This window comes from Onychomys torridus, chromosome 6, assembly GCF_903995425.1.
Source record: "Onychomys torridus chromosome 6, mOncTor1.1, whole genome shotgun sequence".
Taxonomy (NCBI): Eukaryota; Metazoa; Chordata; class Mammalia; order Rodentia; family Cricetidae; genus Onychomys; species Onychomys torridus.
In genome coordinates, this window is record NC_050448.1 from 76655233 (window position 1) to 76680572 (window position 25340).

Sequence of the window (25340 nt, forward strand, 5' to 3'; positions counted from 1 at the left end):
AGGATGCGCAATGCTCCAGAATCCACCAGCCACTAAGAAGGCAGAGTGGAGATTGGACTCTCATCTGTCCCAGCTTGCATAAACTCCGTGTCAGTCTGTTGCTCATGAAGAAAGGGGCAAAACGATGCCTTAAGAGTTGGTGAAGGTGGGGATGGGGGCAGATGTGGGGTGGAGGGGTGAGTGGGGGAGGGGAGAGATGAAGGGAGGGAAAAACGACAGGACATTGGCAGAAAACCCAAGAATGTTCCTGTGGGGACCAGAAAACTTAAAAATGACTTTAAAATGGCCACAGGTGCTCCTGCCTCTGGCCACCCTCCCCCGTGGGACCTGGAGAGGAAAAAGAGCCAGACTGCTGTGGTCCTTTGTGTCCTGGGTTAGTGGGAAAGCATGTCTGTGTCCCTGACTGCAAGGACATGTGGACATGGTGTTGCCAGGACAGGGCTTCCAAGAGGACCTAGGAAGGCACGTGGAGGAGTGTGCTGCCCGCAGGGGAACAGTGCACCCAGGGAAAGGGGCTGCATGGGAAAGGGGCTGCATGGGAAAGGGGCTGCATGGGAAAGGGGCTGCATGGTTGCCCCGGGACTGAGCTGTGCAAGTCTCAAAGTGGCAATTTTGATGTCTTAACCTCTCCATGTTCTTACTGGCACCATCCCCCACTCTTGCTTTCTGGTCTCATCCCCACCCCTCCCGCCCGCTCAGGAGTTTCCTTCTCTTCTTTGACCTTTGGCTCCTCCTTATTTCACTGGACCGGGAGCTTCATTCTCCTGCCTGCTGCCCCTCCACCCCTGACACACTGTAACACTGGGTGGACAAATCCCTCAACAGTGTCATATCTGACTTTTTTTTATTATTATTCATTGCATGATTTATTTTTAGCCCGAAACAACTGCATCCTAAAAATGGAGTTCTTAATGAGACAGAGGCTGGGAGAGCTATGCAAGGTATCTAGGGCTTGGCCTCCCAGCCTTCTGCCTGGCTCTCGCTCTGTGCGCATGTGTGCATTAAGCCTCCACAGTTTGTCCTGCACCCGAGACTACACAGCTGCAGGACCCAAGGAGGTGACATCAGCCTCTTTGCTCCCTGCCCGGTTCAGCAAAGCCTCTAAGAGCCTCCCATCCTGTCTCCCATGATTTCTGTTCTGGGGAGCGAGAAACAAGACTTTTCCCAAATGAAGAGAACCCATCTGCTCCTGGTGGGGGTTTATCTGCTGTCCTTTAGCAGGGCAGAAGAGGGGCTGAACTTCCCCACGTACGATGGGAAGGACCGAGTGGTCAGCCTTTCGGAGAAGAGCTTCAAGCAGATGTTGAAGAGATATGAACTGCTGTGTCTCTACTACCATGAACCGGTGTCTTCAGACAAGGTCTCACAGAAACAGTTCCAATTGAAGGAGATAGTGCTGGAGGTGAGTGCGGGTGGGGGCCAGCCACCTGTCGGAGTGAGCATGAGCACCCGCCCGTGTGGCATTTAACCGGCATGTGGGAACGAGGGTGTGGAGAAGACATCCAGAGGTCTCCTATGGTGTAGTCTCACATAAATGATTTGTTGTTGTTTTCTTTTTTTTACTGCAGAGGTAGACAAACTCTTAGGTGGAAGGGAGTGAAGGGGTTGCACATTGACCCTTCTTTATCCAGGGAATTGTGTGGTCATTGCTCAGGACAAATAGCAGAGGCTGGACCACACAGGTGTGCAGAATCAGAGCAGAGCGGGAGGATGGGAGGCCCCGGAGGCCAAGCTCCAGGCAATGATCTAAAGTTCTTCCTTCTCAGGGCCTGATTCATTGGGGTTCCCGTCCCACCTGTCCATTTTCAGAATGTTCCAGCTATTGTCAACCATGGGCTTAAAGGAAACGGAGGGATTCATTGTGAGTTCATTCAGTGCCAGTTCCCCACGCTTTTCTCCATACTCTCCCCTACATCCTGGAGAAGCCAGGGTCTTTTGACCTTGCCCAGAGAGGAGATGACTTTCATTTCCTGCTCATCTTCCCAGGCAATGTTAGAGTGTCAACGTGTGCTCTTCTGGGCTGCATATTCATTAACAGGCAGATTTTTTTCTTTTCTCAGAAAGTTCTTGATGCGAGCTTGGGGCCCACACTGAAGTCATTTCTTATTTTATCTGTATTACATGACCTGTTGGTCACCTGGCACGGGGCAGTGGCATTTCTAATCCTTTGCAAGTGCCACAGAAAGACTCTCTGCATCTTCTCCTGGACAGCTAAAGGGCACTGACGCTTCAAGAATACCCATGGTGTCAAGAGTCCTTTTTAGTCCCCATGGCCAGCTCTGCACACGGCTACAGGAAGGGCTGCTTGAGAATTAACCAGGACACTCAGGCTAATCAAATAGTACGATAAACAAATTCACCACATAAAAACCAGGGAGATTTAAAGTCCCAAGAAAAAAAAAAAATGGCTACAATAAAATCCAGCAAAGCCTCCTGAATATATCAAAATAACATTAAAAGATGGAAAAAGCATTTCAGAATTGAAAGTGCCTCCTAATCAGCTGAAAGTGCTAATGTTTAAAAATATCTCCTCAGCCATTATGTTCTTCCCAGGGACCATCCACCCTGGGGTGACGGTGGTGGTTTTTGTCCCTTCTGTGGGGAGCAGGTGGAGGGGAAGCAGGGGTCCTGAAGCTACAGAAATGAGAAAAGCCATAGGCTGGAATAAAAGCAGGCCCACAGCATACCTGCTGCTCAGCCCATGAAATGGACACATCATCATCTTCATTGCCAAATGCCGTGCTCAATTACTGAGAGACTGTCTTATGAAATACATCACTGAAATCATAAAGATTCTATCTGGTAAGCTCATCACTGACTAGTTCAAACCAGACTCAAAAGAACCCCTACATGGCCAGGGCATAGTGACAACCATTTTTAAATACCTGTTATATTAAGTAGCACATTCACAAACATTACTGGAACAGTGTCCCTTGTGTATACTTGGTTCTGGGGCCCCAAGCAAAATCATAAGAAGGGACTGCCCTGGGGTCCCATGCTTCCAGACACCTTTCCTGTGAGGGTGCTGAGTTAGCATAGACTGGTAGAGGGAAGTTGAGTGCAGGGTCTAGCCTGATGTTTCTCAGAGAAAATTAAAGGAAAGGGAATATAAGAATGGTTTCCAGGAGCTCTTGATGTAAGTTCCAGCTTTGCCCCTACTGACCACATGAGCCAGGCCGACAACTAGTTCTTGGAGCTACAGTTTCTTATCCATACGTATGTGAAGATAAAGAAACCCCCCAGGGTATGGGAGAGTCAGTAAGGACCATGGCTTGTGGAACACTTGCTGGGGACAGACTGTTGAAAGCACTTTGTACATGTTAGCTGACTTGATCCTCAGTCACAGTGTGAAGTGAGCGTGGGTACTCTCTCCAGTCTATAGACGGGAGATGGAGACCCTGAGAGGCCAAGTTGCCTAATGGCACTTCATTCACTGGAGTGAGGCAGTCTGAGCTCCTACAGCCCTTCTGTGGCATTTCTCCTGGCATCAGATGGGCGTGAGAGGTGCTGCTGGCTGCCCTGTGCAGGATCTTTTCAGGTACCTTCCTTGAACAGAGCCACTCAGTCCCAGGCTAGGCCTGGGGGTCCCAGATGAGTGACACCAAGGTTGAGAAGTGCTGAGCCCAGGAGGCAGGTCTCAGGAGTGGCAAGAGGCCTGAACACACACCCCCCCCCCCCCAACCCCGCCGCAAGGGTGGGGGGAGGGTGGAGGAGGGGTGCACTTCTGTTGAGACACCGGTCAGATTTTCAAAATACAGGACAAAAATCTGGCCCCAGAAATTCCTTGGGTACCAAGAGGAGTAGATGTGAGCCCCCTAAGTTTTCTTAGCCAGAACCACTAGTTTGTTCTTGCTTTTCTCCTATACTTGTCAAACTTAACTTAGAAAGAGGTCCTTCCAGCCCCAGGGCTGTGGCTATTTAGTGCAGATGGGACAGTACAGGCTCAGCCATGACACACTGAGGAGCCCAGATTCCCACCCATCTAGTGGTTTAGGGAAGAAGCTTCCCGTGTGTCTTATTGTAGCCCTGGGTGACCTAGATCCCACAGACATTCATAGCAGCAAAACACACGTTTCACAACAGGCAGTACTACTCCTTGGGGGATGTGAAATCGGTTTCCATTTTCAGAGTGTTGTCATAGTTTTAAAAGCCAATCCCAACTTATCAAACTGATCCCACCTTCCCATTCCCAGGTGGAAACAGCTGGGGGACACAATGGTCACAAGGGCCATCTCATTCTGTTAAAAATCCACGTGCAAGGTGGGCACACGTGTGTATGTTATTTGTTGTTCTGAGGGAAGCCACAAAGGGCCTAGCAAAAGCCCCACTCAGGGCGTTATCTGAAGAGGGGCCCTGGAGTACTAGACACGGTGGGTACAGAGAAAATGAGACATTCAGGTGGCCCATAGGTCACTTAAAAGGTATAATGGGTCACTGCAACATCAGAGGAGCAAGCAGTCATCTGCCTCCATCTCTGAAGATACATTTCAAGACCCCTGGTGGAAGCCTGAAACCATGGACATCACTCCTGAGTCTGCCTGTTATAATGTGTGTGTTGAGACAGGCCCGGGCTCTCCTTACACACGGCCATTCACTGGTCTTGCCTCCTGAGTGCTAGGGTCACAGATACGTGCCATCTTCATAGTATGTGTTCCCCCATAGGTATCAGTCTGCCTATGGTAAAGTTTAACTTGGAAGTTAGGCACACTGAATGATTACTACAATAAAAATAAAATATTACAATAATAGCAATGCTGTAAGTGTTACAATACCATATGGTACTGTCCTCATCCTCTTCCTTTTTCCCTTGATTGTTAAGAACTTGCAGCTTCTCTCTAGCATACCCTGATTGTGAGCATCATTACTCTTGCACTTCAAGGCCTCTGGTATGGAAAAGAAGAGTTACTTGAATTTGAGCACTGTATAGACTAGCGATTACACCCACTTGCCGAGAGGGCTTTGAAGTAACTAACGGGCAGGTAGTATATATAACATGGAAACACTAAATAAAAGGAAGATTCTTGCTTCATGAGCAGAATGGAGCAGCATAATATTTCATCCCAGTACTCAGCATGGTACACTGTTTTAGACCATCAATTATTTATTTCTGGTATTTGCTGTGCAAGGTTTTCTGGGCATGCCCAGAAAGAGAAGGAAAAAAAAAAAAAAAAGCCCCACTGCCTTTGTGTGGGTTCATGGACAGTATGACAGGGCAGAACTGGCCCATGAAGTGAGCAGGAATTTCCAGGTGAAACAGTAAGTGGGGGGAGGGGCAGAGAGAGGAAGAGTCCGAGGGCTCTTACATATCTTCTGTCAGCTTTTCCCTAAAGTTTGTCCATGGGGCCTGACCGCTTCAGAATAAGGTTTTTACTCCTCCTTGGTGAAGTGCCTCTGGAGGAGACAGTTCTTCCAAGGCATTAGCGGCATGCATCCTGCCCCTCCACATAGCAGTCCAAACTTGGTGGAGAGAATGAGGTCTTGATAGGAGGAGAGACAATGTGGTCACTAAGAGGTTAATAGGAAAAGAACGGGTAAAATGGTGCCAGCACGAAGCTTACATTTGGCTTCCCAGTCTGAGTCTGACTCCTCAGGCCTCGGGCCAGTGCACACACGGTGCACAGTGCTCCACGGGCATCTCATACATGCTTGTTGGGGAAGCACCAGCACTCCCAAGAACCCCAGCCACCTTCTGGATTGTGCTCACTTCATAGGTGTGGCTATTGCTGGGGTTGTTAGGGTCAGAACCTTGGCCCTGAAAGCTGTAACAACCCAGGCTCAACTGCTCACTCTCATTAGTTCAGCTAAAGAGACAAGCAATGATGAAAAGAGAAAAGGGGGATTTTTTTCATTCTGTCCATGGTGGGAAAGGAGCAAAGTGATTCCGTGACCCCAAAGCCCATCTCTGGGGTCCTGACATGAGGTTTAGGTTTAAATAGGAGGTCGGAGGTGTGTGACCCTCCCATCATCACCGACTGAGACCCAGCCTGGCCTGCCTGCAGTTGCCAGAACTGCATGAAATCTCTTCTGGGACAGAAGCTCCTCCTCTGTCTGGCACCAGATTCAGTGTTTCCCCTTTTCTAGCCTGAAACCCCTGGGAAAATTCCAGTCTCTTGGGGCCCATTGCTTCAGTTGTCTGAAAGTCAAAGGGAAGAGCAGCAGGTTCTCTTCAGAGCATCTTCTTTCCATGGGAATGGTTCCATGTCCTTCATCAAGTAGATGGTAAGCTCACTTCCCGGCTGGGTCCCCTCCCTCATTAACCATGTAGCACGAGCTTCTTTAGAAATTCTCTCTCTCTCTCTCTCTCTCTCTCTCTCTCTCTCTATATATATATATATATATATATATATATATATATATATATATATGGATGAAGGATGCCATAAAAACCATCATGGCCAAGTGAGCATGGTTAGTATTCTCACAGTTTCCGTATTTTTCCTATGCCTAAACATGCATTTTCAGTCAGGATTACAGCATTTACAGTTTCCCACCTTATTCTACGTCACTAAATAGTTTCATGTTTGTAAACATAAAGTCAGCACCAGCATAGTGTTCCATCGAATAGCTATACACATTTCAAAAAATCATTTTCCTATTTTTTAGAGCCTGGCACAATTTTTAAAGTGTTTTTAAAAATTAGTCTGTTTATATTTTCAAAGTTTTAATGAACTTTTTTTTGGTTCCTTTGTTGTTGTTGTTGTTGTTTTGTTTTTGGATTTTTGGGTCAGGGTTTCTCTGTATAGCCCTGGGCGTCCTAGGACAAGCTCTGTAGACAAGGCTGGTCTCAAACTCATGGAGATCCATTTGCCTCAGGCTCCTAAGTGCTGAGTTTAAAGGCATGTGCCATTGACCAGCTGGTTTATTTATTTATTTATTTATTTATTTATTTATTGACAGAATCTCACTTTATAGCTCTAGCTGTCCTACAACTCACTATGTAGACCAGGCTGGCTCCAAACTAACAGAGATATGTCTGTCTCTACCTTCTGAGTGCTGGAGTTAAAGGCATGTGCCACCAGGCCCAGTTTGAAAATTCATAACTGCATTGATCTTTTAAATAAAATTATTTGCCATCCACATATTTTTTCTTCCATAATGACTTATCTATGCCCTTTCCCCATTTTCTACTGTGGTACCAGCATAAATTGAGAGACTTGCAGCTTTCTGTGCTGTGTCCTGTGGGGTAGGGGTAGAAGGTGGGGGAGGCATCAATAGACCAGTCCACAGTTCAGTTAAGTGGTGGGACATCTCAGGGATTTCACAGGCAAACGGATGCTTTAGAATGTGAAGATGAGCATTGCAGATCCCTGGATAGACATATCCATCCATTCATTTGGCTGATATTTATTGCTCTTAGCAGACACAGTTATTTTAGCGTGACAAAATGGATGTAGGGGTGGGTAGGAGGGTGATGAAGGGCCAGTGTTTTCCTCATCGTGAGCAGTCAGGACTGCTCTATTTATTTTGGGTGAACTGGGTCCCTTGGACTGGAAAGCAATCTAAGGTTTTGGCACAAAGATCTCATCATTTAAGTAGTTGGGCACTGGGTTGACCAGTTGCTTGGTGGATTCCTAACAGGCTTTCTCTGGGGTTTAAGGTTTGGGCTGTTCTTCAGTGTCCTCTGAGAACACACATGCTTACTGCTTAAGAAGTCACTTTTTGAGACTGTGTTTGATATCCACAACGTATGTGCATGGCGTCTCTCATGACAGTAAATGGACATCCAATGGTATACTACCTATAATCTTTGGAAATAACCTATTTTAGAGCAAGAAGAACTATGGTAATGGCTGATTTCCCAGTACTGCAACACAGGCTACTGACTACTATTGTTTTTATATGGCAATTCTAGCAGTTCCCCATGAGACCCTGTGGGGAAAGGGGAGGCTAGTTCCATGATCCATGGGCAAAACCAGAATGTGTGTTATACAGTGTGGATCCCAGGGTTCTGCAGATTTTTTTTCTTTATTTATTCTTCTTTCATAGAATACATCCCAAGCACAGCAGGAGGAAAAGGGTCCCAAGAGCAGGCAAAAGAGTCAGAGATGTCCTCACTCTCACTGTTAGGAGTCTCAAAAACTCCAAGCTAAAGAACCATAACATGTAGAAAGAAGACCTAGCAGGCTTCTGCAGCTCTTAGATGAGTCTCCTAGGCCATTTCTCTCAGTCTTCAGTTCCCCTCTCAGTTGAGCTCCCCCATAGGCATGACTCTCAGTCCCCATTTGATCTGTATGCCAGTGGAAAGTCTTTAGCTTGGTATCGCTGTAACTTCCTCAGGCACTGCAATGCACCTAGCCCCATTCATTGGTAGGTCTCAGATGTTGTGGTGGTTTGAGTGAAAATGCCCCCTGACATCCTTTCCCCACCCTGCTCATGCCTCATATATTTGAATGTTTGGTTCCCAGTTAGTGGAACTCTTTGGGAAGGATTTGGAAGTGTGGCCTTTTTTGGAGGAGGTGTGTCACTGGGGGCTGGCTTTGAGGTTTCAAAAGTCCATTTCATTCCAGTTGTCTCTTTCTCTGCTTTGTGGTTGGTGTTGCAGTACGTAAGCTCTCTGGCTATTGCTCCAGCACCATGCCTGCCTGCTGCCATGCTCCCCATCATGATGGTCATGGACTTTAATCCTCTGGGGCCACGAGCCTCAAATTAAATGTTATTTTGTCATAACAATAGAAAAGTAACCAAGACACATGTATGTGCTCTAAAATCATGATCATCCTTATATGCCCATCCTTGCATGCAAAGAAGGAATCTTGGGGAAAGTAGACAATTGGAAGCCAGAATGCTTGAACTCTCTGAACTCATTACTTGATCCGGAGCAAGCCACAAAGAATCACCTTCTCATACCACATCTGTAAGACCAACCATTTAGCTTTGCACTCACTGAATCAAAAGAACCAGGTGAAAGCAAATGAGTTATAATCCTGTTTACTATATAATTCTGTGTATTAAGAAGTCAGTGTCTATTTTGTTCTGCCAATTAGAGAGGGAAATTCAACTCTGTGGAATATGGCTGTTCTTGTCCAAAGTGGAGTCCTTCAGCGGTCTCTGGAATTTTCCAGCACCTTCTTAGCCTATTTCAGCCGTTCTCAGCGAACACCTAAGGAAGTTAAAAAATACAAATGCCCACATTTCATGCCCTAGATTCTGCTTTAGTGGGGATCAGTAAAGGAGGATGTCTAGACACTACAAGTTTTTACATGTATTTACTTACTTGTGTGTGCACACACCATAGTACGTGAGAAGAATCCAGAAGACAAGTTCTGGGAGTCAGTTCCTTCCTTGGTGGCCAATGCCTTCACCTGTTAACCCATCTTGGCAGCTTCCTGAATTTACTTTTTTTGTATTACATTTTTTCTCACTCTGAACAAAGTACCTTCTTTTTTTTTAAACATTGTTTTCAAGTTTAAAGGTTTATTATTTTTACGCGTGCGCATGTGTATGTGTGTGTGTGCTCGCGTGCGCGCGCCTGAAGAAGCCAAAAGACAGTTTCTGTTCTCTAAGAGCTGGAGTTATAGTTGGTCTTGAGCCACACAACATGGCTGCTGGGAACTGAACTTCATTTCTCTGGAAGAGTAGCAAGTGCCCTTAAATGCTCAGCCATCTCCCGATCCCCTCGCATTTATTTATGTATTTATTAATTTCCTTATTTACTGGTAAGGCAGGGGCTACATGTGATAATGAACATGTGGTGATCATAGGACAACTTGTAGGAGATAGTTCTCTAGTTCTGGCTTCTCCCCCGACCCCACCCCCCCACCGGGATGGGACTTTGGGACTCAGGCTCAGTAGCAGGTGCTTCAGCACTGTGCCATCTCCCCAGGCAAATACCACAATTTTGACCATGGTCATCCTTATATATCCAACTGCAAGTGAGGTAGAGAGTTCTCTAGGTGATGCTAATATGAAACCAAGTTTGAGGACTGCCTCAGCCTTGATACTAAACACATTAACCCAATGGCATAGCATTGCCCAAGAGTATGTTGGAAATGGAGGCTTTCGGGGGCCCATCCTAGAGTCCGAGTATGTATTTAAATAGGATCCACAGGTAATTTGTAGGCATGCTAAGGTTTGCAAAGCACTGGGTGGGTCTGCTGGGTTGAAGACATTATCCATATGGCCAAACATCATGTTGCATGTGTTTAACCTTTGCTTGTTGGACTCCTTTGAATGATGTTGGCCTGCTGGCCTACCTCTGACTTTGTAGGTTAAGCTGGGTCTTATGATACAATGATTCAAGACTGCTGTGGGGCTCAGCCAGGCCTCTCAGGTAGCTCCCATTGACCCCTACCTCATGGTTGGAAAAGTTTTCCCAAAAGAGAATAATATGGGCATCTAAGGAGTCTTCCCTCTTTGAGAAGTTTTCCACTGAATTTCCTGGTTTTCTGAGACCAAATCAGAGGGTTACCTTCAAAGTAGACTTAGGGAGGACTTGGGAGTCAGCTGAGAAGAGAAGACACACATCTGTTTGGCTGCTAGGCCTTATTATTCCTTTCCTAAGAGAGAGGCACCATCTGAGGACACCACATTGATGCAGGGTATGAAGATGCCATGATAGCTAATGGGAATCATGGGAAAGTAGTTCATAGCTGATTGAAGGATGTTCTGTAATGTGAACTACATTGTTCTTTCATCTATGCATCAAGAAGTCATCTTACTTGCAGAGGCAGATGACATGGCCTCTGATGTCTGTGATGCTCCTCTTTTACAAATGATAAAAAGCAATTTCCTTCAGATCTATGTTTAAGAGTCACTGTCTTTGTCAATGTTCTATTGCTGTGAAGAGACACCATGACCATAGCAACTGTTACAAAAGAAAGTATTTACTTGAGGCTGGTTTACAATTTTTGGGGTTTAGTCTGTTATCATCATGGTAGGGAGCATGGCGGCGTGCAAGCAGACACGGTGCTGGAGAAGGAGCTGACAGTTTTACATCCAGATCTGCAGGCAGCAGGAGAAGAGCCCCACCCTGCCTGGCTTGAGGCATTTGAAACCCCACAGCCCACCCCCAGCAACACACTTCCTCCAACAAGGCCACACCTCCTGACCCCTCTCAAGTAGTGCCACTCCCCGATGACTATGTGAGCCTCAGGGGCCATTCTTCTTCATACCACCACAGTCTTCTTACCAAAGGCATCACCTCCCTGCCCATGTGTATAAACACACTCTCAGACCCTTCCTCTTCCTCTAACCTTCTTATTTTTTCCATAGCACTTGGGTGACATCTTGCACATTGTGTGATACTTTCTATCTATAGAGAGTGAAATCTTACAAAGTTCAGGACTTTGTCCTAGTCACAGGTCCCAGCATATGGATCAGGGTCCGACAGTTGGGTATTCTGCAATATTTTTTTGAACAACTATTGAAGGAGGGAAAGGGAAATAGTAGGTGGTATTACTGAATGTGTTGTGAGACAGGCCCTTGCAGAGGCCTTGAATATGCTAGTTTATGTAATTCTGATATTCCACATTGCAGAGAAGTAAGTTAGAGAGTTAGGGGGAAAACTGCCCAAATCACATTGCTCTGAAATACAGCATGAAGCAGGATTTGAACGCCTACCTGTTTGGTTCGGATGGCATGTTCCTTCCACTATACAACTGAACATCTGGACGGCACAGTTTCGGGTTTGTAAGCAGTACTCTGAGTTGTGAAAGCGCGTGTCTTGATACTCTGGATTTTCACCCACACTTCACAAAGCTAAACTGTACAAGTGGACTCTGTGTGGCTCCTGAGCAGTTACCGTGTTTAAATGGGCCGCAGATTAACACCTTGATAGTCCTTAGTGAATAAATGGGGATGGATGAATGGATGGCTAGGTGGAAAGAGAGAGAAATGGGAAAGGAAAGGACTTTTACACACAATTGTCTACATTGGAAATACTTTTTTTTTCTTGATTTCTTTTTAAAATGATATAATTTGTTTGGTGAGTGAAGGGCCTGTATGCCATTGGAGCACAGGTCAGAGAGCAACTTTTCGAAGGTGGTTTTTACTTCTGTCATGTGTGTCATGGGGATCAAACTCAGGTCATGAATCAGCTTTGGTGACAAGTGTCTTTACAACCTGAGTCATCTCTCCAGATCTTTTTTTTCTTTTTTCTTTTTCTTTCTTTCTTTCTTTTTTTTTTTTTTTTTTTTGTACAGCTAGAAAAGAGCTTGAATTTTTAAGATCCAGGGATCTGTGTGTTCTCCTTTGCTTCCTCCCACTGAACTATGGGTAAAACATGCTTTGGTTTGTTTGTTTTCCCAAACCGTGGGACTCTCAGCCCAGCACGTATCAGTGCACACAGACAGAAAGCCCCAAGCTTTTTAAAGCTGAGCCTGCATCCCGAGTCCATTTAGCACTGGCAAAGGTCCCAGCAGATGCTCTTCCAAACCCCAAGGCAGAATGAAGTTGTTGGAGTCAAGTAAATCTACAGATGGGATGATGTGGGGATGCTGGGCAGAGAATAGCAACACACGCAGGACTCAGGGATTTTCTCCAACTGTCCCCCGCCCAAAGACAGCCCTCTTCAGTCTCACACCTGCTCCACTCTGAAAAAAACCAGATGAGGTCAGGCTTATTTTGGTTTGGCTTTGAGAAAGAGAACCTCACGCAGAACCTGTGCTGTTCCAGAAGCATCTCCCCACCCCACCCTGCACCCCCAGCTCCTGTGAAGCCCAATGCGGGGAACTGTAGAAGGGGCCTTTGCTGGGCACTTCATGTAGTGCAGGTGGTCCTGGATGAGTGACGAAACAAAAATGCTTCCAGGGAATATGGCTTCAGTTGACTGTAGTCAAGCCTTCCCTGTACAGAGTTAACGAAGAGGAGAAGGTTTTCCAGGTAGAAGGCTGGCACAAGGACTCAGTGGGTAAGAGCGTTTATCACATAAGCCTAATAATCCAAGTTTGATCCCTGGGACCCTCTGACCTCCACACCCATGCTGTGACACATGAACCACACAGCACATGTGCCCATACAATAATGAAAATAGTCCTACCCTGTACATCAGAACCACAGTTCGTTTTGAAGCTTCTCCATTCGGGAACACCATCTTGTATTATTGAGGTAGACATCCTCCCTCAACTACACATTTTAAAATGGGGCCATGAGCTACCATGAAAGCCAGCACTATGAAAATATGGTAAGGTCTCTTACACTACAAAGCAGTAAAAGAAAAAAGACATGGGATCTGCTGGAGGAATTGAGAGGCTTTTTTTTAAATTTCTTTTTTTATTAAGAAATTGCTTATTCATTTTTACATACTAATCAGAGATCCCTCTCTTCCCTCCTCCTGCCCCTCCAGCCTTTCCTCCTAATCCACCCTCTATTCCCTCCTGCAAGAAGGTTAGGCCTCCCATGGGGAGTCCGCAGAGCCTGGCACATCGCCAGCCCTGCCCTCCTGCAGCGTAAGCTTTGCAGGTTGGTGTGGGGCATGCCATGTGAGCCCCAGCCTCAGTGCATACTTAATATGACTTGTTCTCCCGAGAAAGCCAGTTCAGCCCAAAGTGTAGGCATTTAAAGATGCCTCAGAAGGCTCTGTGGGGTCTAATCTATACACAGCAGGCCAGAATTATCCACACGAGCTGTTTCTGTTTGGACAGCCTCTAGGAAGGGATCCAGCACGCCATCTTGCAATGCAATGGGCTGGCAAGACATTGCAGTATCAAAGGTGCCTGGTTCCAGGAGCTCCCTCCGGCTGCTGAGTTTCCAAGCCAGGCACCCTCTCCTCCCCATCATCTGCTGTGTGCTGGGCTCTTCCTTACCTGCCTGCCTCACGCTTTCCCCACAGCCGTCCTCACACAGGATATCAAGCTATTAAGTGACCACACATTCCCAATTTACCTGTGAAGCAAATGAGTTTGCATCTGAGTGCTAGCAGTGTGGCTGCAGGCAGGATGGGATTCTCCAAGGCTGAGTGCTTGCTCTGTAAAATATCCCAATGGCCACAACATGTACTTTCTTTCCAGGCCATCTTATAGTGGTAAGAACAGACACAAGGCACAGGGAAAGTGACCCACACATATTTGATGCTTTTGAACTTATCCATATGTGGCATCCCATAAAACCTCCCACTCTCCACACAAGCTTGTTTTCCATGGTATCTGCTTTCATTAGTGGATGCTATCAAAAATATTTCTAGTCAGAATGTTTTGTTGTTTGGGGGGACCAGGTCTCACTATGTCACTCAGATTGACCTTGAATTTATGATCCAGGTCCATCTGTCCCATCCTCCTGAGTTCCGGGATCCAGTCAGGCTTGAGTATTTCATAAAGTTCAGCCAAGCAGGAACAGACTTCTGCTTTTCAATGGGCACCATAGGGCAGAGAAGTCCAAGTCCTCCATTCACATCTGAGAGGTCTCTCCATGGACAGGGCAGCCACTCCCGACCTTTCTAATGAAGGATGGATGATACCAACCAAGAGAGAGTGAATTTAGAAAGAAGCCTTCTCTTTCTACCCCCCAAAAGGTCTGGGCACTGTGTGTGGGGTCCTTCTCAGTGTGTGTGGGGTGGGGGTAGGGGTGCTTCAGGGGGCCCTCCTGCCAGACTGCATCTCCACAAGCCCTTGAGAACAGAAGTCTGCTAAGAACATTAGGAAAGGGCACAGCCTAGTCCCACATTATTAAATAATTAATTAATCAACTTATTTATTTATATGGTGCTGATGATTGAACCAGAGTCCTGCTCACACTAAGCAAATGCTCTATCACTGTGTTTCCAGCCCCAAATATTACCTTAGGATTGATTTTGATTTTGTTGTTAGCTGTGTGTGTGTGTGTGTGTGTGTGTGTGTGTGTGTGTGTGTTACTGAGAATTAAATCCATTTGTTTTTTATTCCATAATATGCTCTTGTTGGTGTAAAATGGACAAACAAAAGCCCTGACCTCCAGGGACAGCCTCCCTCATTCTGTCATATTGGATATCACCCAAAGCTGCACAATGAGAGACTGTGCTCACTTGTTAGGAGCTGTGTGGAGCAGAGGTTCTCACTGTATGTGGGCCCAGGGCTCGCTGCACGGGATCTGACCAGAAATGTCCACTCTGAGGTTCCATCCCAGACCTGCTGAGTGAGAAGCTCTGGGTGGGCTCCTTGGGCTGTTAGCACTAGTTTTCCCTGCAAGAGATGCTGATGTATGCTTGTGGTCAGAGCAAGGTTTGGAGCAGGGTTTGCCCTGCACTGGCTTTTACAGGGACAAGCCTTCACTGAGTGCTTGCATATGGGTTGTGCTGGCAACAATTGGCTCCCGCTTCTTTTTTGAATAGAAACTTGAAGATCAAGGAAGCTCTACCTCACTCAGCTCACAGCTGATCATCAGCAGAGCCAGGGCATGGGCTCAGGTCCCTCTGGTTCCCTCTGCCAAAGTAGGTAGCAGTAGAGGCGAGCTTAGATTCTGGAGCAGTGTCAGGGTTGAGCTCTCAGTGAGGTTGCGTAAAAACTGTGTGGTTGTGGACAAGTGGATCAGCCTTTTTGTTCCTCCATTTTCTCATCTGCAAAGCTCTTTCTTGGGAGACCTTCATAAAGACTTCAAAAGATAATTCACATGAGGTAGTTAATGCTGTAGTTGGTCTGTTGAATACCCACTCCGTACTATCATTTTTTAACATTTTCATTTAAGTGTGTGTGTGTGTGTGTGTGTGTGTGTGTGTGTGTGTGTGTGTTCATGCCATGGTATGTATGGCAGTCAGAGGACAACTCTGTAGTCAGTTGTCCCCTTCCACTATGTGGGTACTGGTGATCAAATTCAGTCGACAAGTGCCTTTCCCACCGAGCCATCACCCCAGTCCCTTGATTGGTGTTTTATTGCAGTTGTTATATAGACTTTCAGCCTGGAGGGGTGCAGTGAACACACAGCATCAGCCTTTGGAACCCTGCCTTGGCACTGAGTAGGGTGACAGTCCCCAAAGTGCCAATAAAACAAATCAGTAGCCCGGCTCCCTCCCCCTCAGCACTTTCAAGGGTTACCCAATAGCAGCCTCAAAAGGCTTCGTAGATGCTTGATTCTCATAAATAGCTGTCCTCTTCCCCAGCCAGCCTCCTGGGTGGACATGATAGGTGCCAACTGCCAGGCTATACATAGCCCAGGCCTTGCTTGAGAGTGACCCAAAGTGACAGGAGATACCAGAGATAAACGTGGGCTCTCAGGTTTCAGGGACACAGTTTTGAATAGTTTGACATGTTGCCAGTTGGTTTCAGGGAGGGACATGGAGAGCAGCCCTCTCTGGCTCCTGGCTTGCTTGGAAAGAACAGCAGTGCAGCCAGAGTGCTTTTAGTGGCTGGCCTGAGGGACATTGTCTTAGAGCAGAGATCTGCAGAATTCTCCTCAGTCTCCTTATTTTTGATGTTTGCAGATTCTTGAGTGTGCAGAAAAGCACAGCCACCTCCCGTCAAGTGGCCCGCTCCTGTGTCCGTACTCCTCACATCTCTCCCATTTTCCCTCCAACCAGGAAAGAAATCCCAGTCTCTCCCCACGAAGTGTCTTCACTTCTATACATTCTACACAGGGGCTTACTTGGGAGCCACACACAGGCCCATCGGATGCCCTGTCCTCCGAGGCCCAGGAAAACAGTCGGGCAGCATGGGGAACTTGTCGCTCTCACAGCCTTGTACACTGACTTCCTTTCATGGACAAACTTCTGGAACAAGCAAGCCACACCTGCTCCAGCCTGTCCTTGCCACCCACTCGACTGTCTAGTTCCCTGCCTTGGCTTCTGTCCCGGCTTCTCTTTACAAGGTCATCGATGACTTACACTCCAGAAAGGAGACCTGACGGGGGTCCTGGCCCTCCTGGTCTCCCTGTGACACCAGACCTTAGTGACTTTGGGGTCAGGGCACCACAGTGATCCTGCTGTGCCTTACAGCTTCTGAGCACCCTCTCCTTTCACAGGCTAGGTACGTCTTCAGACACCTATCTTCCTGTACCTTCTGCACACAGCTCTAACATGGCCAGTCTGGTCTGAGGCTTTCTCATGCATCAGCCGTGCAAAATGCCTCAACCTCTCACCTCCTCGGCCTTTGAGTAGCTTGAGCACTTTCTGTGATCGTGAATTCATTGCAGTTCTATCCGTTCTGAGAAGCTGACCGCAGTTCTGGAACATTCGCTTGATGTCACCATCTGTCCTTTGTTCCGTTTTCTGGCTGGAGACCCTGAGTCACCTTGTAGCTCCTTTCCTTGGCTCTCTCTCAAAGGCCAAGCAAGAGCAACCGGGTCTCACTGGGTCCCCACTCACACTGCCCACCATACAAGGCTGTTGCTTCTTCATGGTCCCAACCTTTGTCTGAGACCAGAGCCATCCCCCAATCACACCACACACCTGCCTGCCACCTGGGTGCCTTTCTTTCTCGCATTCCTTTCTCTGTCTGGGTCCTTGGATCTACCCTCTTTGAACGCAGATTAATCTCTTTGCTCTACTCAACTCCAAATCATAACTTCCAACCACGGTATCCAAAACTTTACTCTTTTTCTTAGACATCTTAAACATAGGACTCTTTAAGCTCCCCCAAATATAATTTGCTAAGCTAGCTTGTTCTGGTCCAACCCTTGACACATCCACCTTCAAACCTCCGCCAACACTGTTTCTTCCCCGTGGATGCACTCACCCCTTCTGCCTGTCCCGGTCCATTGTCTCACTGGCCTCTGCTCCCACAAGCAATCTCCCTTGTAATTGCTTCATTTACTTGAGACACTAATTTGGAGTCAGTCCAGCCACTCTCCTGGGTGCTAGAGATAGCATGGGGAGAAAGGCAGACACAGACATAGGCCTTGCTGGCTTTAACACCAACAGACGAGAGGCAATAATCACAATAATCATATACAAACCAAGGACAAGTTGCAGAGGAAAATCTCAGGGTCCTTGAGCAAGCATTGAATTGGGATCAGGGGTCAGGGGTTACCTTCTGGGGCACTACAAAGATGGCAGAGTTGATGAAGAATGGTGAAGGGGGTCTTCTAGATGGAATGAAGGACATATCTAGATGCAGACTCCAATTAAGCTGAAGATGCAGAAGGCCACATCATGCAGGACTGGGTGGCTATATAAGGATATTTAGATACACCCAAAGTGCATGGAAACCAAACCCACAGCACTCAACAAGGCCTGCCAGGCTCTGTACGGTTTGCCACACCCCCCCCACTTGCCCACAAGCTCTCTCCTATGAGACTCCACAGCCTTTGAATTTGCCCCACTATTTTGGCTGCCTCTCTCATTAACCCATCCTTAGTTAACGATTGTTACTTCTCTTTCCTTTCTGAAAATCTAGGCTTTGGTATTTGGGGATCAGTATACAACCCAGAACCCGACTCAGCTATCATACTATTAAGGAGGAAATCTACCATTTATTAAGCACCTACTGTATATGAAGATGCATGCCAAGCACTTCATATTCATTATTTCTGTTACTCTTCCAAAGAGTCCTGTGCAGGCTGGTGATAAAGTCAGCAATCCAGGAATTGACACCAGGTCCCATGCTCTTCATCACTGGGGTCTAGCAAGCATAGGTAACTCACTCATTTAAAGATGACATGCACACAGACCTGATCACTCCAGCAGCATGGTAGTACAATATCTGTATAATACCAGAAAGAGAAAGACTGCCCAAAACATATTGTCAGCTATTGAATTATTGTATTATTTATTCATCATGTTATCTTTGATACTATTTATATGGAACTTCATTAGAAATTCTTTTGGGATAAAAAGAATCAGAAAAGGTCAAACCAAATCCCAACATTTCTGAGAGAGTGAGCAATGTTTCCATTCCAGGAGCTGCACGTAACCAGCCAACAGATGGGGCTGGTTTCTAGGATGGACTCTCAGGCAAGACTATGGAATAACCTATCAATTGGCCCACCTTGCTCAAGCCAGTCAGGAATGTCTGCAAGCCAGCAGGAGAAAATGGCAGTCATGTATAAAGAGTATTTCTTTCTTTCTTCTTTCCTTCCTTCCTCCCTTTCTTTCTTTCTTTCTTTCTTTCTTTCTTTCTTTCTTTCTTTCTTTGACATTTAAGAAGTATGGAGGCAATTTTTTTTTTCTCACATAGGACTCACAGTATTTGGTGACAATTGCTTCTTGCCTCTCTGACTCACAAGCTCCTTGAACTTGTGATGTACCTGGACCAATCCATCCATACACCCAGTCTCCAAGAATACAGAAGACACTCAAAAACGGCCATACTGAAGAAGGAGTCACAATACAGAAGAGATGTAGACCTAACTGGCGATTACAGGATAGGTGCCAGAGCTCACTCCCAGGGACCACTGGCTTTCTAGAAAGGAGAATGGAGTGAAAGACGAGCCTGGGCCTGCTCTGGGTATCCAAGGTTTGCTAAGGTTTGGAGACCCGCAGGAGAGAGGGCAAGTGGGGTGGGAACTAGGGTGCAGGAGTGGGATGATGGGAGAAAGCAAGCCACACACAAGAGGCAGCAGTGACCTGTTTGCCTACTCCAGGCCCCTCCCCCAGACTACTGGTCCTCATGGATCCAGTCACATCAGGAGTTAGCCCAGGTCTTCACCACAGCCACCCTCTCCATTCAGCCCAGCAGTACTAGTAGGTACCCGAGAGCCCAGGCTACCGCTGGTTTAAGCTTGTGAAGGCTGCATGCTAGAGATGCTGACGGTGATGATGAGGCTCAGAGGGGCAGGCTCAGGGCTGAGAGAGGGTGGAAGTTGACAGTGATTCAGGAACTGCAGGAGTTTGGAGTCAGGATGCTGAGGAGGAAGAGGAACAGGAGGAAGAAGAAGAAGAAGGCACATCTCAGGTGGTGGAGTTTTCTGGCCCATCTGTGACAGTCTGCTTTTGTCTCTCCATCTGTGACATAGGACAGTGATAGGACTTACCACTCAAGTGTAGTCAAAAGTCTCATGTAGATATCAAGACAGGGAAGGGTATGCTTCACATGCCCAAGAGAGGAACACATTTGTGCTTACCTAAAATAAGTAAATATGTAAATAATAAATGTGATGGTGCATGCTGGGGAGAAGTCTGAATCAAACACTCCTGTTTAATACTTCAAGTTAATTTTTCAGTCTTTCCTGATATTTGGAGGGGTTTGGGTAGGGGGGAGATGTGGGAATGTGGTCTGTGCATGTCATGGTGCACACGGCATGCCATGTGTGGAGTGAGTTCTCTTCTCTCACCTTTACATGGGTTCCAGGGACAGAATGCAAGATGTGAGACTGGTGACAAGTGCTTCAGTGGTCCATGAATCACTTTGATGGCCTTTATTATTATTATTATTATTATTATTATTATTATTATTATTATTAATGCTCACCTCCTGCACTAAATGGAGAGAGATCAAAAACGCCAGTGTGAGCACACAGTTGGATCATTGCTCAGAAGTAGCAACAGCCGTTAATAGTTTTGCCCTTCAGAGAGTGACTGACTCGAGAGCTGAGGCCACAGAACCACAGGGTGGGGCTGTGGTGTGTGTGTGTGTGTGTGTGTGTGTGTGTGTGTGTGTGTGTGTGTGTGAATGTGGATTCCTGAGCCCCACCCAGCTCCATTTTCTATTTTCTGTAGAGGAAGACCGAGAAGCCCCATTTTGACAGTGCCCCAGGTCATTCTTGTGCATACTGAAGTTTAAGAACTGCTGTCAGAGGCTCATGGGGAGAAGTGGGGGAATTTACTGTACTACAGAGCTGGGGGTGGTGACTTTGAATGATTGACAGGGGAACATTCACGGAAGATTTTGACTTCTGTAAATGGGACAGGGTGGCTTGCAATGAAAAAAAAAAATTGTTAGAGAAAGAAAACACAACATGGTCTGATGAATTGTATGCAGTAGCCTACACCCAAGCGATTTTGCAGAAAGACTGGCATGGGGGAACCTCAGGAAAGCTCATGGTGAGTCACAGCCTTGTACTGGTAGTGGTGATGATGCGTTCCCAGGCTTCCCAGTCCCAGACAAAATCCAAAAAAAGAAAAAAGCTCTGGTTTCCTGCTCCTGGGGTTCTTCCTCCAACTGCAGGCACCGGGGGGCATTCTTCCAATCAACATTCTGTTATGAATCCTTAGTCTTAGATAAGGAGACTGGTTTGGAGCCAGAGAAGAAGAGAAAGACTAAGAGCAGACAAGAAGGAAGCGTGCCTGGGCCAGGAACAACCTAGAAAGTCTAACTGGAAAGGGAGCGGACAGAAGAAGGCAGCCGAGTACTCCCAGAGCAGACACAGGGGTGGAGGGTGGAACAAAAGGTGTAGCCACAGGACAGAGGGTAGAGGGACTTAGGGTGCTAACCACAGAGCCAAATAGTCCCCGAGATACTGGGGGAAACACGGAATCCCCAAAGGATTGTAGAATGCACAGGATCAACCTGTAAAATAGCAGCAGAATTGAAAGGACAGAAAGGAAAAATAGATACATCCAGAGGACTGAGATACAAACAAACAAAATAAACAAAAACCCCAGGTGAGAAAGCAAAGCACTGCCTTCAACACAGGACTAGACTTCTCATCGGCAGAACAAGGAAACAGAAGGAACTGAAAATCAGACAAAGAGGACGGGATAGCATTTGTGCAGGTGGCATGATTACCTACACTGAAAATTCCCACGAATTCCAAAGAACGAAAAAATGTCTTAGAAAGAATAAGTGAGTTCAAGGTGACAAGCCACAAGAAAAACATTTAAAAATTCTATATTCTGTACTAGCAAAAATACAGATGCAAAACTGAAATACACCACTACAGTTCAAAACAATTCAAACATTTAGTTGTAAATTTAACAAAACTTGGCACTAGACTTACATGCTAACATGAGTGTCGTAGTACATGTCAGTAGTCCTAGCACTTGGGAGGTGCAGGCAGGAGGATCAGATGTTCAAGGCCAGCCTGGGCTACAGGACACCCTGCTTCAAAAACAAACAAACAAACAAACAAACAAACAAATGGTTTACATGCTCAGAGCTGCAAGGCTGATGGAAAAATCATGAAATAAATGAGGAGGTACAGCATCTTCCCACATTGACAGACCTAATATTCTGACTACATCACTCTGCCCAACTTGATAGAAGAGTTAATATAATTAACTCTTTCTCCCCTCCCCCACCCCCACGTGTGCTCACATACACACATATTACAATACACATACACACGCGTATATATCACACTATAATAATAGTATAATTTTCCAACTCCGGTAGGATTCTTTTTTGTGTATAAAAAAGATTATTCTGAAGCTTGTGTGCAAGAGAAAAAAAAATCTAGTTAAAATAACTCACAAAGAGTGAATAGAAACATGAGACTTGCCTGTTTTGGGGACTCACCTCATAGAGGCTACAGCCCAGGCTATGTGGTACAGAGGGACAGAGGGACAGACACATAGATCAATGGACAGAATGGAAACAGAAGAGCTAGATCCCCACAGGTGTGTCAACTGGATCTTGATAAAGGTGTAGGTAAAGTTCAGGGGACCAAAAGCCATCTGCAAATGGCAGAAAGTCATCTACAAATGGCACTGGGGCCAGCTGGCCCCAAAGAAAAAATGGATGTCACTGTATCACAGCTTCCACAGAACGTCATCAAAATAGTCTGTGTCTTATAAAACAAAAAGTAAATCTGGAAAACTTTTAGAGAACAGATAGAAATGTTCAGAATTTAGCACTTGGACATAACATGAAAATCCCATTTATAGCCAGACATAGTAGCACATGCCTTTAACCCTAGCACTCTGAGGCAGAGGCAGGTGAATCTCTGTGAGTTCAAGGACAGCCTGATATGTTGAGTTTGGCCAGAGCTGCATAGTGAGACCCTGTCTAAAAAACAACAACAACAAAATCTCATTTATAAATAAAAAATTGATGAATTAGACTTCATTGAAATTATTTTTTCCATTTTTGTGTTGGATGTGTTGTGCATTTTTTCATGTGTGCATAATTGAACATGCATATTGGGTGAACTTCTCCCCACTTTATTTCTTGAGACAAAGTTTCTTGCTGAACCTTGTGTTCCCTGACTCACAGCCTAGCTTGCCAGGACAATTTGGATCCACCTGTCTTTATCCCCAAAGCTGGGGTTGCAGGTGCACATTACTATGCTCAACTTTTATATGGGTACTGGGGACCCAAAAAGAAAGAAAGAAAAAGCTAATGTTCACCATAAAAAATGGGTAAACACATGAAGAGAACATATGTAAACATGGACTAAAGTTCAAATAAACTATCACAAAGCACAAGTTAAAACCATGAGGAAACACTGCTACATACCTGTGAGAATGACTAAAATTTAAAATAGTGATAACACCAAATGCTGCCAAGGTCATAGAAGAACTCATACATTTTTCATGAGGATGTAAAACAGTTCAGTCATCTGGAAAACAGTTTGGTGGTTCCACTGAAAACTAAACCTGAAACTCCCGTATGACTCAGAGATGATTGTCCTACTCATTTCCCCCAGAGATTAAGACAAATGTTTAACTCAAAATCCCACCCAGGAATTCTAGCCACAATAGTCAACAGCTGGAAACAACCCACATACCCTTCAGGAGGTGAATGACTAAGCAAACTGGGGTCTATCCACAACATGGCGTTCTACTCAACAGTGAAAAAGAACACACCTGGCGATCCATGTAACAACCTGATAGACTCTCTGGATAACTACGCAAAGTGAAAAGAGTTATCTCAAAAACTTACCTGCTGCATGGTTCCATGTTTAGACGGCAAATGGGGGAATTCCTGGTTTCCAGGAGCTGAGGTGGGGCTTGGGCAGCACACGGTGGCTGTGACAGTCAAGGACCATGGAGGGCCCTCTGTGGGGATGTACATGTTCTGTGTCTTAACTATTGTTGCCACTATCCAGTTCATGACTTATGCCTCAGTTTCACAAGATCTTGCTTTTGTAGGAAACCAGGGACATGCTTAAAAGATCTCACTTTTGTATTTCTTAACAACTGCATATGAATATATGTGCTTTTAAAGTAGTATTAGGGTTTAAGGTGTAGCACAGTGGTTCAGTGTGTCCAGCATTTGTAAGGTCCCAGGTTCAATCCCCAGACATTTCATATTTCATGATCTCCTCATTTCTATCAAACCCCTTTTTGGTGAGATGGCAAGATGACAGAGATGGCGCTCTGCCATGTGAGAGTTTCAGGAAGCTTAGCCGGATGCCAGCCTTACACATGGCTTCATCTCCTATGCTGCTCTCCGCTAGAGTGGTTTTTAGCCACCTCTCCATCCTAGGCACTGATGCCGCATCCTGGACTTTCAGGCCAATGGTACCTCCACCCTCAGACACTTCCTACAGTTCTTCCTCACTATGGGCAGTAGGAAGCCTCCAGATGCCAATGGGTACCTGCGTCACACCAGCCCAGGGGCCTCCTTTACTCAAAGGTGTGTCCCTCACAGGTTCATTTGATGACTACAGAAGGCCTCAAGGCCCCACGCCAGGTGCCAGCCACTGGGTGTTTTGGATTCTCTGTGTCCCAATTTTATCTTCTCAAGGGCAGAAAGGTGCTTGTGGTCATGGATGTGTTTTTCCAGGTCTTTCTTCTTAGCCTATTCCTCAGATTCTTGCAGGATGTACAAAGGGTGCTGCCCTGACACTTAGAATGGGCGTCTACCATCGTTCATCCTTTAACTCACTTCCTGTACCTATCTGCCTCTTCAGCTCGTGGCCCAGGTCCTGGAACATAAAAACATAGGCTTTGTGATGGTGGATTCCAAGAAAGAAGCCAAGCTTGCCAAGAGACTGGGTAAGTTTGATATTTGAAATCTGTGAGGAAGAAACCAATGTGTCTTTTAAAAAAAGAAAAAGGCAGTTATATTTATCTTGCATGGTAACTGGATTATTTTCAAATACATATAATGATAATGCATATGCCAATCTGGTATTTATCAGAGAAAAGCTTGATAAAAGTAAATCTAGACCTCAATCTGATGGCTTGGCAGGAATCATTTGATTTATCTTTGTACCAGAATCAGGCAGAGAGAAACTGAAGCAAAGCACTGGAGCCTTGATTGACAGCTCTCTCATCTAGAAGCCCAGCTTCTGCATCTTTGTGCCTCAGTGGCTTCTCTGGGACTCTCTGGGAACATTCCAGCAGCAGCCAGCACATGATGCATTTACAGCAGGGTCTCCAGAAGTCCCAAAGTTAAGACTGAACCCCAGCTGGAAATTTTTCAGCCTGGCTGGATTTAGGTGAGGCACAGCTAAGTGACAACTTGGTGGAAGCTGTAATCTCTCATGTCAATATGTCATGATCAAGTGCCCTTTAAGATTCCTCCTCCATAATCCCAAGGAGAAAGGGCACACAAAACCCCTCTGGTTTCCAAATACCACCCCCAACACTGTCCATTTAGCTTTTTCTGCATGACCAGTGGAGAATGGCTATTAAAAATAGCAGGAAGTTATGAAACAGGACCTTTGAAAAAAGG

The 25340-nt window shown here is 46.0% G+C and overlaps 1 protein-coding gene across 2 annotated transcripts in view; it reads left to right on the plus strand.

Annotated features, from left to right (window-relative positions):
• The first annotated feature begins 214 nt into the window (after positions 1-214).
• Positions 215-25340, plus strand: part of Casq2 (calsequestrin 2) — a 67306-nt gene continuing 42180 nt past the window's right edge. For both annotated transcript variants that reach the window (XM_036191083.1, XM_036191084.1), the window contains exons 1-2: positions 215-1402; positions 24574-24658. In XM_036191083.1, the coding sequence (XP_036046976.1) occupies positions 1127-1402; positions 24574-24658 (361 nt within the window). In that variant the 5' untranslated portion in view covers positions 215-1126. The remainder of the gene's footprint in view (positions 1403-24573; positions 24659-25340) is intronic.